Source organism: Sebastes umbrosus, chromosome 15 (genome assembly GCF_015220745.1).
Source record: "Sebastes umbrosus isolate fSebUmb1 chromosome 15, fSebUmb1.pri, whole genome shotgun sequence".
Lineage (NCBI taxonomy): Eukaryota > Metazoa > Chordata > Actinopteri > Perciformes > Sebastidae > Sebastes > Sebastes umbrosus.
In genome coordinates, this window is record NC_051283.1 from 30,606,305 (window position 1) to 30,618,984 (window position 12,680).

At 39.0% G+C, this 12,680-nt stretch overlaps 3 protein-coding genes and 1 long non-coding RNA gene across 12 annotated transcripts in view; 2 read left to right on the top strand and 2 right to left on the bottom strand.

The window, feature by feature from the left end:
- The window catches only part of LOC119503115 (H-2 class I histocompatibility antigen, Q9 alpha chain-like), a 17,932-nt gene extending 13,316 nt beyond the window's left edge, over window positions 1–4,616 (top strand). Inside the window, exons 3-9 of one of the 7 annotated variants that reach the window (XR_005210247.1) lie at window positions 1,405–1,683; window positions 2,306–2,605; window positions 2,737–2,741; window positions 2,825–2,903; window positions 3,243–3,279; window positions 3,416–3,488; window positions 4,000–4,616. Coding sequence is in view for 4 of the 7 variants with exons in the window: in XM_037794700.1 (XP_037650628.1) it covers window positions 1,405–1,683; window positions 2,306–2,605; window positions 2,802–2,903; window positions 3,262–3,279; window positions 3,416–3,462 (746 nt within the window). In the remaining 3 variants the exon portion in view is untranslated. Of the gene's footprint in view, window positions 1–1,404; window positions 1,684–2,305; window positions 2,606–2,736; window positions 2,742–2,801; window positions 2,904–3,242; window positions 3,280–3,415; window positions 3,489–3,999 lie in introns of all 7 variants that reach the window. The other 6 variants (XM_037794701.1, XR_005210246.1, XM_037794700.1 and 3 more) reach the window with 6 other exon arrangements.
- LOC119503172 overlaps window positions 2,322–12,680 on the bottom strand; it is a 15,404-nt gene continuing 5,045 nt past the window's right edge. Inside the window, exon 2 of the long non-coding RNA XR_005210259.1 lies at window positions 2,322–2,487. This is a non-coding gene — a long non-coding RNA (uncharacterized LOC119503172). The remainder of the gene's footprint in view (window positions 2,488–12,680) is intronic.
- LOC119503161 (proteasome subunit beta type-8-like) lies at window positions 7,721–9,575 on the bottom strand. The gene is made up of 2 exons (XM_037794777.1): window positions 9,281–9,575; window positions 7,721–7,895 (listed from the first exon to the last, which is right to left on the bottom strand). The coding sequence occupies exons 1-2, from the start codon at window positions 9,537–9,539 to the stop codon at window positions 7,807–7,809; spliced, it is 348 nt and encodes a 115-aa protein (XP_037650705.1). The 5' UTR covers window positions 9,540–9,575; the 3' UTR covers window positions 7,721–7,806.
- The window catches only part of LOC119503122 (H-2 class I histocompatibility antigen, Q9 alpha chain-like), a 26,219-nt gene continuing 25,431 nt past the window's right edge, over window positions 11,893–12,680 (top strand). For 2 of the 3 annotated variants that reach the window (XM_037794717.1, XM_037794719.1), the window contains exon 1: window positions 11,893–12,051. In XM_037794717.1, coding sequence (XP_037650645.1) covers window positions 12,003–12,051 — 49 coding nt within the window. In that variant the 5' untranslated portion in view covers window positions 11,893–12,002. The remainder of the gene's footprint in view (window positions 12,052–12,680) is intronic. The other variant, XM_037794718.1, reaches the window with a different exon arrangement.

Below are 12,680 nucleotides of genomic sequence, written 5' to 3' on the forward strand. Positions count from 1 at the left end.
AACACACACACACACACACACAGCGGTAAAAACATAGACATATATACATAGATGCCGCATTGACTCCTGGATGGTACGTCAACGTGGGCGCCATATTGGACAGGGCAAGACTGGCCTGTAAACACATACAAGCGAACGGAGGAGCTGCTGTTTTTATATCCAGAAAAATGTCCCGATATAAGGATGCTAATTGTGAAAAATGTTCTTAACTGATTATTAACCGTTAACCGACAAGATTTGTTCCTTGCATGCAGCGGTGCTTCAGCTGCAGTGTATGAGCACAACAGACAACGGAGTCCCCAGTTCACCCGTACGGGAGCGTTAACTTAGCAGATAGATAACTTCGATGCTGCATGTAGTGTCGCAGACATGCAGCCAGTTTCCCAGGAAAAGTCTCCACCGCACATTTAGTTTAGCAGGTTGTCAGCTGTGTGTCTGTCCGGATTAACGATAGCGATTGTCCGACAGTGTGTGTGTTTGTGCTACATTAGCAGCTGTAGCTCTGCCGGTAGCTTCGTGCTCCCTGTAGTCACACACATACGGTCTCTCAGCGCAGCAAAACTTCACCGAGTTTCCGACAGACCGCATGTGTTGTCGGTGCTGTCTAGCTGTGAACGTAGGTGTAGCAGACCGTGTGTATACAGTTTATTAATCGGTGAATAAATGCTAAGAGGCTACAACTCCTCCGCTCAAGCGAGCTCAAGACCCAAGGCTATAACGCTGGCTCAGACTCTCTTAAGGTGGACTCTTAAGGTGGACCAGCATTTTCCCTTAAAGTGACAAGTTTTACTCAGCTTTTTATTAATTATTAATATTTCTTTTAACCGATAGCATTATTCGGTTAAAATGCTTAATGTCGGTTAACAGTTAAACGGTTAATTATTAACATCCCTACCTGATATATATCCCGAAAAGAAGCACATGGCTAATTTATAATGCAAAATGACATCATCGGACCTTCCCTGTTGGGAGTTTTTTTCCTAACATGGCTAAGGCGTGACCCAACCTACTCTGCCTCTGGTTGACTTACGATATTGTAACATGTCTAATCTAACTCCTCATGCCTAAACCTAACCAACCAATGAAGGCATTCAAGGCGATGAGATGATGACCTCATTCTGCATAATAATTAACCATGTGCACGGAGAGGTGTATTTTCAGAAGGGATGGACCATCAGAACAATGGGCAATCCCCTGAAGGGGGGCCTTTTCAGATGAGAAATCAAGTTTAAGTCGGCCTGCATTAGTAGCTAATGCAGTGTAAAAATACTCTAGACGCTGTAGTTTGACGCTTCCTATTGGTGCTCGGGTCATATGGCGCCACTGATGTGATATCAACTGATAATAGATGACTGGGCTGTGATCTCACTCTGGTTTAATGCCGTCTCTGTCTCTCTCTCTCAGATGTCCACATTTTCCAGAGGATGTATGGCTGTGAATGGGACGATGAGACTGATGAGGTTAAAGGTTTTTATCAGTGGGGTTATGATGGAGAAGACCTCATATCATTTGACCTGAAGACAGAGACATACGTCGCTCCAAATCAACAGGCTGTCATCACCAAACACAAGTGGGATCATGACAAAGCTTTGAGAGCACAGGACAAACTCTACTTCACCCAGATTTGTCCTGAGTATCTGAAGAAGTATGTGAACTATGGGAGGAGCGTTCTGCTGAGAACAGGTAGAATCACATGACCTGATGTAGTTTCATAGACACAACAATGTTGATAAAAACAGTTTTGTTTCTCAAATGACACATGGGCTATCTGTTGATCTCTATCACGTTTGTTGTTTTCCTTCTCTCTCTCTTTCTGTCGCTCTCCCCTCCAAAAACCTCAGGGTCACACTTTCAGTTTTTGACAGTTGACTAAAACATATTATTTTAAGAAAACCAGTCATCCTCTTTGTACTGTAAACTTTGTGATCTTTAGTTTATTGATATGAAAGAATCATGTGAGTAGCTGGATGTGGAGGACTCACATCGTCTGAAATATTTGTTTAGTAACATTTTCATCATAATGATATAAAAATACCAAAGAAATACATTTACATACCTTTTCTACTGGTTGAAGAAACCCTGACTTAGCTGGGAAAAAGAGTTATGGGTTCTGATTATTGACATCTGACTTCACTTTTGGTCAGTAGCTACGTCTGTGGTACGTTAATAATATTCAGAAGACAGAATCTTCGCACATCATCATTTTTGTGTTACTACAGGAGATCTTTTAAAGTACCAGTACTGTTTACTGGAATGATAGTAACAAATAAAAAACACAACAAATCTCTCTCCCTTTACTCTCCAGAGCTTCCCTCAGTGTCTCTCCTCCAGAAGACTCCCTCCTCTCCAGTCAGCTGCCACGCTACAGGTTTCTACCCTGACAGAGCCACACTGTTCTGGAGGAAAGATGGAGAGGAGCTTCATGAGGACGTGGACCTCGGAGAGATCCTCCCCAACCACGATGGAACCTTCCAGATGAGTGCTGACCTGAAACTTTCATCAGTCCCACCTGAAGACTGGAGGAGGTACGACTGTGTGTTTCAGCTCTCTGGTGTGAAAGACCTCGTCACCAGACTGGACAAAGCAGTGATCAGGACCAACAGAGGTGAGACTGAGATCAGGAGTGATGGAGATGGCAAACACACATTTAGTTCACTGTCACCTTTGTAAATTAATTTTAGATTTTAGATGCTATAAAGCCTTGTGTAACTGTTTTAATGTGTAGCGACAGTTCAGAGATTAGAGGTGCCTGTTTCATGTGTTCAGGTTGTGACTATTTGTTGTTGTTTTGTGCTCAACAGAGAAGCCCACTGACATGACCGTCCTCATCATCGCTGCAGTGGTTGTTCTTGCTCTCGTCCTCATCGCTGTGATTGGAGTCGTCATTTATAAAAAGAAGAACGGTGAGAAACCCAAACAGAAACATCGTCTCTTGTCTTTTCCTCTCTGTTTTGATTTTAGACTTTTAAGTTGATGCTTTTATCCAAACTAATTTCCCTTCCCAGCACATCTAAATGTGTTTGAACCAGCAGTCAGTGCTGTAAGGCTCAGAGCCACAGTTTGATGATAATATGACTATAGCATGATGATGTAAGGGAGAGGTGATGGAAGATAAATGATGTCAAACAAAAGGTAGAAAGGATTTATTTATGAGTTTGAGTGAGTAGAAGAGCGGGTCATCACTGGAAACATTAAAGGAGACAAAGTCTGACATCTTCAACTGTGACAACATCAATAATTAGTCTTGTCTTTTTATTTCAGCCAAACGCCCTCCATCTCGTAAGTACAACTTGTTTTTATTCTATTTCCTCTGAGCTGAATCTCTGTAGATTAAAAAGAGTTAGTGTATTTTGTGCTGAAGGACTTCTTCCTGCAGTGTTTGCTGAGGGCTAACAATGTGTTTCTGACCTTACAGCTGTAAACAACGCTGAGGTCTTGGAGGAACTGAATCCAGGATCCTAAATGATGAACACACCAGCCTGCACACAGTGAGTTGCTTCATATGGGACATGAAGCATTCACACCTGTTGTTAAACAAAGCTGCCTTAAACTCTGTGCAGAAGGAGCTTCTGTGATTGTTTCTTTATCCGCTGTAAAACTTCTGTGACACGTTGTAGCTGGAAAAAACATCTTTGAGTTTCTCCACAACGAAGGTGAAACTGTTTAATATGACGTGAAGTGAGATTATTAAGAGAAAGACGGAGATGCTTTCAGAAAGCTTCACATCAGCAGCTCAGATAAACTGTCTGTATATTAAAAACTCAAATATGAACCTTTAGAAAAACAGAGACACCAATTTATTAAAATGGTGTCGAACCAAATTAAAATAAACGATTTATACTAACAACATGTTAACACTTCAATGACTGAATCATGGATATCTGAGGTCTACATGAGGCTGTAAATATGTGCTTTTGTTGAACTGAACTCTCCAAACATTTATGGTAAATAGTTTTGTTTTCTATTTTATGTATTTTTATTTTCTTTCTGCCTTTTTAGGTTTATGGATACATTCTGCACTGGATCAAGGAGCGGTGCCACATTCTCCTCCGTCAACTGGGAATTCATTGGTTATTCTTCATTCATATCATAAACTGGTGGAATCAGGGTTGGCAATTTATTTGTAGTTGATTGGAATACAAAGAAATTAGAAAAAAATACAAATATCATCCAACATAAATGGAGACATTAAATTATTTGGATCATTTAGTTAAAAACAAAAGTGTAATTTCCTCTGATCAAATATTTGTTTAAATGTTGGTAAATCAAATGAGGATGATTATTTTTGGAGAGAAGTAAAACAATGAAAGCATCACAGAACTCTTCATACATAATAAAGACTAAACAATAAATCCACCATAGTTACAGTTTGATGCTTCTGCTGTTGGGGTTTTTTCTGCTTAGTGGTAACACAAACGTTAATTTACAGATATAGACACCATAGAAATATTTCTATGATAGACACACACACACATCCACGTACACTCGGGTCTGTCAATATGATGATATATACCTTGAGATAACAGATAGTCAATACTGCTAATCAATCAGCAGCATCCAGTGATGATCCCCTATGCACACACACACACACACACACGCACACACACACATACACACAATAGAAACATCAGTTCAACATTTATTTTCCAGTTGTGTAAATAGTTTGTTTGATTATTTCTTTAAAGGGACTGTTTGTAAGAATCAGAAATTGCTTGTTAACAGCGACACTTGTGGCCGTTAAGTCAACGAAAATCCGCGCTCTGTTGCTCGCACTTGTGCTCGCTGGACGATAACGTTTCTCTCTGCGGAGCCCCGTCACTTCACAAGACACGGGAAACCTCTGTTGGTCTGGAGGAGCTGCAGCAGTTATTTCTGCACAAACGTCCAGTGAACATTCACTAGATATTCTCAGAGCTAAACTAACTCTTCTGCAGTGTGGAGTGAGCAGCATGCACGTGAGAGGTGGAGAGAGAGAGCGAGAACGAGTGCGGTGTGTGAGTGAAGGCAGGCAGAGGAGCAGAGGAGCAGAGTACAGCAGTAACTCCGGTCCTGGAGACCAAAGCTACGGTCTCCCCCGTGTCCTCCGACCGCGGCCAACACTGTTTAACAGACGGGCTTCACTAGATACAACTTTGTGGTTTTTGTTCTTCCGTGTAGTTTGTGTTGGAGTCTGAGTCTCAACAGCGTAGCCACACGCGAGCGCGCATGGGACACCGACCCGGGTGATTTATACGTGTAAGAAGTTACAAACAGTCCCTTTAAAAACTGATACATTTTGAAGATCTTGTTTTTCCAAAGCAAATAATAATCCATGTATTTGAGGTTTTTCTTAATTAATCAGGAGTGTGTTGTTGTTTCATAATATCTTTTGATCTGTTTTGACACATTAATATATTTTAATGTTAGCTGAGCTTCTAAAAGGGTTGTGGGATGTTTGAAGCTTCTCAGCACACTGATAGAAATGTTGTTGTAAATATAAACAGCGATGCTCAAAATCACGTCTTGTGTTGGGTTAAGTCAGCGGTCAGCAACCTGCGTCTCTTTAGCCCCTCTCCAGTGGCTTTGACAACAAAAATATATATGGAAATTAATAACAGTTATTTTTTTAACATCATTGTTGTAGACCTAAAGTGTGTCTTACATTCTCTTATTGTAAACAAAATATGAATAAAAATTGTCATCACTTCAATCAACTAAAACGTGCGTCATAGCCTATGTATGTATGTCTTCGGCCCGGCGCCTTGTCCTCTAATTTTGCTGAACCTTAATAGCTCAATAGGCTCGCTGTTGATTCCAAATCCCAAAGAAGAAAAGTCTCTGAGTAATTTAATAGTGCGCGGACAGATTCAACAATAAAACAGTAATATTGAAAGACATCTTCAGAAGAAGCTCACTGCATTTGCTGAATATATTCCAGCAGGAGCTTCCAGCCAAATGTCCTGCGTCTCTTTTGGACTTGTGTCCTCACTGCATTAGACTTAACAGTCTGTGTTTCCTTTGATAGTAAAGGTTGCTGACCCCTGGGTGAACTAGATGAACGTGAATGAAGTTGCTCTGCTGTTTTACTCCTTTTGTACTGTTTTGCTTTTCAATAAATTGGCCAATATTACAAATGCGTGTGTCTTTGTGTGATTCCAGTGGCTGACTGTAGCTACACTTATCTGAATAGTATTCACTATATAGTCAGAAAGACTAAATGAACGTGTCTCTGACCTGTAGATGTTAAACTAAAGAGCAGGAAGAGGAAGGAGGATTTCACTTTTCACATGACAAGAAAACAAATGAGATGATTTAGTTTGACCACCTTTTACATTCTCTCTCTCTCTCTCGTGTGGTTTTCTGCTTTCTCTAATAAGAAAGGTCTTAACATGTTATTTGTATGTATATATATAAATACAGTATATACGGTATATATTCTTTTATTGATAGACTTGGCAGATCCACTCCACTCAGTTATTCTTCCGGCTGCACGCTGCTCTGGTATTCCCCTGTTAAAACCTGTTGCACTGAAATCTGCCCGGCAACTGATGACATTACAACAGTCAGGAAATTCTGTGGCTCCTCAGTATCTTTCTAACTAGATGCAATGTGCTGTAGGTTATACTGTACCTACAGTAATAAATACCCCAATTACATATTTTATGTCATTAATATAGCTGTGACAACAACATTTTGTGCAGCCTTTGGTTTTTAATATATTTTTTTCTAAAGTCATATCATTAACTGCTAGCCCTCTGTGACCTCCAAAGGTTAACTTCACAAACAGATGAAGTACTTATACTTATATACCTCCACGGGTAAAACCTGTGTGGCTGAGTTCTGCACGGAAACAGATGAGCTATTTTGTCAAAATGTATATTTGTTCGTGTTGCATTACCTACCTGTATTATACTTTAAACTATAAATGATATAATAAACCATACTTAAATATACTGAAGTGATGTAAAACAGTTCAGTATTAATATGGATATATTCGTAGGATACAGTAACGACAGCTTTAGAAATCTCACCCAACAGGTTTAGTCATGGAAATGAGGTTTGGCGCTTCCTGTATGTTTGCGGTCACATTTCACCAGACGCCCAGCGATGATAGAAACAAAGTCTGTAACGATCAGACGATGCATCGAGAATGTTTCTCCTATAAATATAAAAATAAAGTATATAAAAAAACACATAGATTTACCTCACGTTGAAAATGTGATGACACGATCATATTGAATAACTATGTGGTTGACAGTAAACAAGGAATATTATTTATATTTAACACACTCAGGTCAACATATTTTTACTACAAATTCTCCTGATTTTTCAGTGACATGCTGCATCATCATCATGAATCCTGTCCACTTTATATCAAACAGCAACATGACGTATCAGTTCAGGTTAATCATTACAGGACAGAGCAGTGGGCTGAACAAACGTCTTTATTTGGAGCTGTGTGTTGTGTTGCTGAGATTGTTTTAACAAAACCACAAAACAATACACTGAACCATGTAAGAATCAACATACACAGTTACCTGCATTACATCATATTTAAAGAACAATAACCAAACAAAGATGTTAACGATCTAATAACAGTTTGATTCTGCAAAGTTTAGGTTCGTCTGTCCCGGAAAGAAACGGTTCTTTAGCATTTCATGTTCTGATATTTCATTGATTCAAAATCAGAAATGGACCACACACTCTGCTGGGAGACAAAGTGGGGTCATTCATTTCTAAAATCAACTATAAAAACGTTGCATCATCTTGGAAACAAGCGCTTTATTGGGTCGAGTGCTGAGGTTGATCTGGGTTCAGGGGTCAAACTCAGAACATTCCCTTCCTGTAGCGGTGGATCAACTCTGATACGTCATCCTTACACACCTTTATCCAGCCGTCCTCCTGCATGTGGTACACTAGATACACACACACACACACACACACACACACACACACACACAGAGATGAGTACACATATTCACACATATTCACACAAATGTACACATAAACACATAAAGACAAAAGTCCCAATTTACCCTTTTCAAGTGCTCACAGTACGACGGAGTATTAGGGCCACATTGAGGGAAAAGTGGCCAAAGTGAGCATGGCTCACTTACCCCCGCACACTGCTTGACCCCTATTAAAGTAGTGCCAAAGGTTTTGCCCTTTTGGAACTAATGGAATTAATGAGCATTAACTAATTAACTAATGGGCACCCTGGACTTCTAACCCGCAAAAGGCACAACTAGACCACACTGTCAACCATCAGACCAAAGTTGAAGTTCCAAAGTTAAATAGTTTCCGAGTTCTGCTCCAGACCTAAATTGTGACACGCGAACAGGCGGAAGTACGGGAGGGACGGGGGGAAGGTAAAGTCATACTATTTCACGAAAAAAAAGTCGTAATATTACGAGAATGAAGTCATAACTTTATGAGAAAAAAAATATTTCCTCCATCAGGTCCGTGCTGTTCTTTCTTTGCAATAAACGCAGTTTCTTTTCCAGGTCCTGATCCTGATGATAATGTGGTGCTGATGAGCCAAAAGGTGAAGTATTTGGTTATTTGTGAAACCTAAACTAAAGTAGAACTTCACAAGATGCTCCACGTTCATCATTTTCACACAGGCTGCTCTATTTCCCCTCTAAAATAACACGTAAAACTACTACTTTATAATATTATGACTTTATTCTCTCAGATTTATATTTTTCCCTCAATGTGGCCCTAATACTCCAGCGTTATACATTTCATGACGTCGTGTCCGGGTGCTACGGCTAATTCCCTGTCGAAGCATCCCCACAACGCATTTGGCAAAGCGGATGAGCTACAGGCAGTTTAAGTCTTACACATCAGTCATGTCTTTCTTTAATAAATCGTTAAGCTCGTCTTGTTGGTGGTGTGGTCCTTGCTAGTGAAAGAGCAGTTGAGGATGATGGGAATGTCATTAGTCTTGAAGGTTTGATGATGGTAACAGATGAAAAGTCAGAGGATCACCGGTACATGAATGTCTGAACCAAATGTCATCGTAGTCCATCCTAAAAGTTGTTGAGATATTTAACTGAAAACCAAAATGTGAACCTCACAGTGGAGCTCGAGGATTCATCCTACGGGAACCATGAATGTCTGTACAACATTTCATGGCGATCCATCCAATAGTTGTTAAGATTTCAGTCTGGATCTGAGAGACCCACTGTAACCATACCGATGGTGCGGCCAAACAGAATGTCTTAAACAGAGACAAAAGATATGCTTAAATGCTAAATCAAAAAAACAAAGCCGAGGAGTATTCTCAGAGTATACTCACTGTTGACCGACCCTCCAGAGTAGGCGTCCCTGTGCGTAGCGTGAGCGATGCCCCGACGGCCCAGTTCGTACGCCTCCTCCACCGTCATGTCCTCCCGGTAACCGCTGTCCACCACGCCGTAGGCATAACTGTTACCACAGCCGGTAGAGAACATACGGCCAGACAGACGCGTCCCGTTGTCATCCACATAGTACAGCCCAGGGCCCTGGAGAGCACAGTTTGGGTCATTAATCAGTATGGTCTGCAGGGAAATGATCATTTTAATTTACATTATTTTACCAGACCACTAGATTAAGAGACCAAAGCGACGGTCTCCGACCGCGGCCAACACTGTTTAACAGACGGGCTTCACTAGATACAACTCCGTGTAGTTTGTGTTGGAGTCTGATTCTGAACAGCGTAGACACACGCGAGCGCACATGGGACACCGACCCGCAAAGATTTATACGTGTAAGAAGTTACAAACAGTCCCTTTAAAAACTGATACATTTTGAAGATCTTGTTTTTCCAAAGCAAATAATAATCCATGTATTTGAGGTTTTTCTTAATTAATCAGGAGTGTGTTGTTGTTTCATAATATCTGTTGATCTGTTTTGACACATTAATATATTGTAATGTTTAGCTGAGCTTCTAAAGGGTTGTGGGATGTTTGAAGCTTCTCAGCACACTGATAGAAATGTTCTTGTAAATATTTCCTGCTAGTATTTTTGGGACAAGAGACGATTTCTCTCTTAGTTTTATAAACGTAAAGAAATTGAACAGCGATGCTCAAAATCCCGTCTTGTGTTGGGTTAAGTAGATGAACGTTGAATGAAGTTGCTCTGCTGTTTCACTCCTTTTGTACTGTTTTGCTTTTCAATAAAATCCCCAATATTCCAAAGTTCTGTCTTTTTGTGATTCCATATATATGCTCACACATCTGTGACTGTAGCTACAATAATATGAATATTGTAGCTGTGGGCGTCAATATTTGATTTCTATCACAGAGACATAATTATTTTAACCAAAGGAAATGTAAAATAGATCAAGAATAGAAGATATGACAATATGTTTTGATTTGTTTTATAAACACAGATATGAAACTCTCCAGATAACACTAATGATCTGGAACAGGCAGAAGCAGTGAGTCCCAATGAACCTACCCACAATGCAACTTGATTAACTCCTTTTTGATGTCTCTCTGCTGAACCCTGCTGTTTTTTATTTCTGGTAGGCTATGAGGCCTTTTCAGGACTCAGTAACGGGGTTAGAGCTCCTCCACTGGCCAGAAACAGCACAACCCTCTGGAGCATTTCTCGTAAATCCCCTGATGAGTCTGTTAGGTTTTGTTTCTGTGTTGTGTGACAGAGATCCAGCATGATCTGCATATTGTGGCATACACAGTAACATGGTTGTTATTTTGGTCCCTGCCAGGCCATCGCAGCTTCTTGTCTTCTTCGTTTTGCCACATTCCTCTGGTGTTGAAGAAACAACATCAAACATGATCATCAGTAAAACTTCAATGATGTGAGACTGAAAAGTCATACATAAAGTGTGAACAATTGGCTTTAAATCTACAAGAAACTGCACCTAAAGGAAAATAACCCTTGTATCTGGTGAATATATCAAAAGGAAATGAGTTGTATTTATCATTTTCTTCAAAAAGTTGCATGTTAAAAGCACATAAAAACACCCAAGCATTGCTCTCTGGATATGAGGGTCATGACCTTGATGTGTTGTATTAAATAGAGTGATGGTCGGTAAAACACAGTTTGTATGTGTAGACTGTATGTGTGAGTGTTCTGGTCCATTCATTGTTTCTGTTTTACTTGTCCTCATCTGACCTCTGTTCTCACAGACGGGATTCTACTCCTGAAAGGTTGTAGCCTCACATTAAACTGTTTGTCATATCTCACAGGTGCTTCATTTTATCATTCCAATTTTTCACAACTTTGTCAATCAATTTCTTCCTAATGCCTTCATATCATTGTTTTCTGTTTTAATTAGTGCTTATTAAAAAAAATACCACTATTCCACCTGCAGTTTTAACAGATTGAACTCAATTATTTATTGAGTTCTAAAAATATATATCTCAATTTATAATTTTTGTTTTATTTATTTAATTTATTTTTGCTTTTGGTTATTTACATTATTTTATGTATTTATTTATTTATTTTAAATCTTAATTTTGAACCATCATTCCCTGTGTAGATATATTATTATACGTTATTTTATCTAGGCAGTGGGGGGTGAAGAAAAGTAATAAATGCTCTGTGGTAAATATCTGTGAATAATATTATTTTTCTTAAATAAAAAAAATATATCAATATATCAATATATATATATCAATATATATATAAAATAATGTTTGTTTTTTCTTCAGATGGCATTAATTACATAATTTTTAATAAAATGTATGAAGCATTTTATGGGTCCAAACACCTGTCCCACAACTATCATATTATGAAGTCATATTTCTGACTTTATATACATTATGTGCTGCTGTTTGTCTCCTGTTCTGTAGTTTTTCTGTCAATATATAGTGTCACTTCCCACTGAAAACCTGTGCTGTTCAATCTCACCTAGTAACTCATGATGAGTCATGACGCACAGCCAATGTGGAGTTTTCTAATGGTCAGAATGAAGCTGCTGCGCATGTTGGAAGGAACCAGAAGCAGACGGAGAAGGAGAGGAGTAACATCGTGGTGAATTTCTCTTCTCGGTGTTTCTTTATGTGAACAAAATGAGGAAAGTTATTTTCCTGCTGTGCCTCTGCCACGCTGCATCCGCAGGTAAGATTTACTAAAAACGTTTAGTAGTTATAATAACTTTACTGTAAGTCACTTTGAAGAGCTTCATTAACACCACTTTAAGGCAGAAATGAAAACACCATCAGGCTTTTTTTATTAACGAGTTTATTTATAATAATTGAGATACATTCATTCATAATTTTTCATCAGGTAATAATAATATATTGTAGTCATATATTGAACCTAGATCTTATTTTACACGTTGTTTAACCCCATGTTCTAGATACTTACATTTTATTGTCTTTTTACATGTTTATTTATTTTATGATTGTATATTATCTGTAGTGGGTGGTGTATTTGTATTGTCTGTTATATTGTGTTTTATGGTATTGTGAAGTACATTTTTGTAGGAGCCATGTATTTCTTTGTGGTATTTTATTTGTGTAATATGCCTCCAGCCACTAGGGGGTGTAAGAGAGTCGCTTTTTAAGTTGTTAGAGCTCACAGTAATAATGAAACAAGGTGCTTTGGAGCTTTGCATATTGTATGTCTAAACAACATTTACCAATTAGCAGCCAGTAGCAGCTAAAAGTGTTGGACTTTAGTCACCATAGTTTAATTAAAAATGTGCTTCTTGTCCTCTTGGAATTGGTACTAATGTAAAAAATTCC

Excerpts from the sequence above, each read along its gene's own strand:
- LOC119503161 (XM_037794777.1), bottom strand. The coding sequence starts at position 9,539 with ATGATCATTTCCCTGCAGACCATACTGATTAATGACCCAAACTGTGCT. Across the intron at positions 7,896-9,280 it reads CTCTGGAGGGTCGGTCAACA|TGTACCACATGCAGGAGGAC; the intron begins GTGAGTATACTC and ends GTGTGTATCTAG.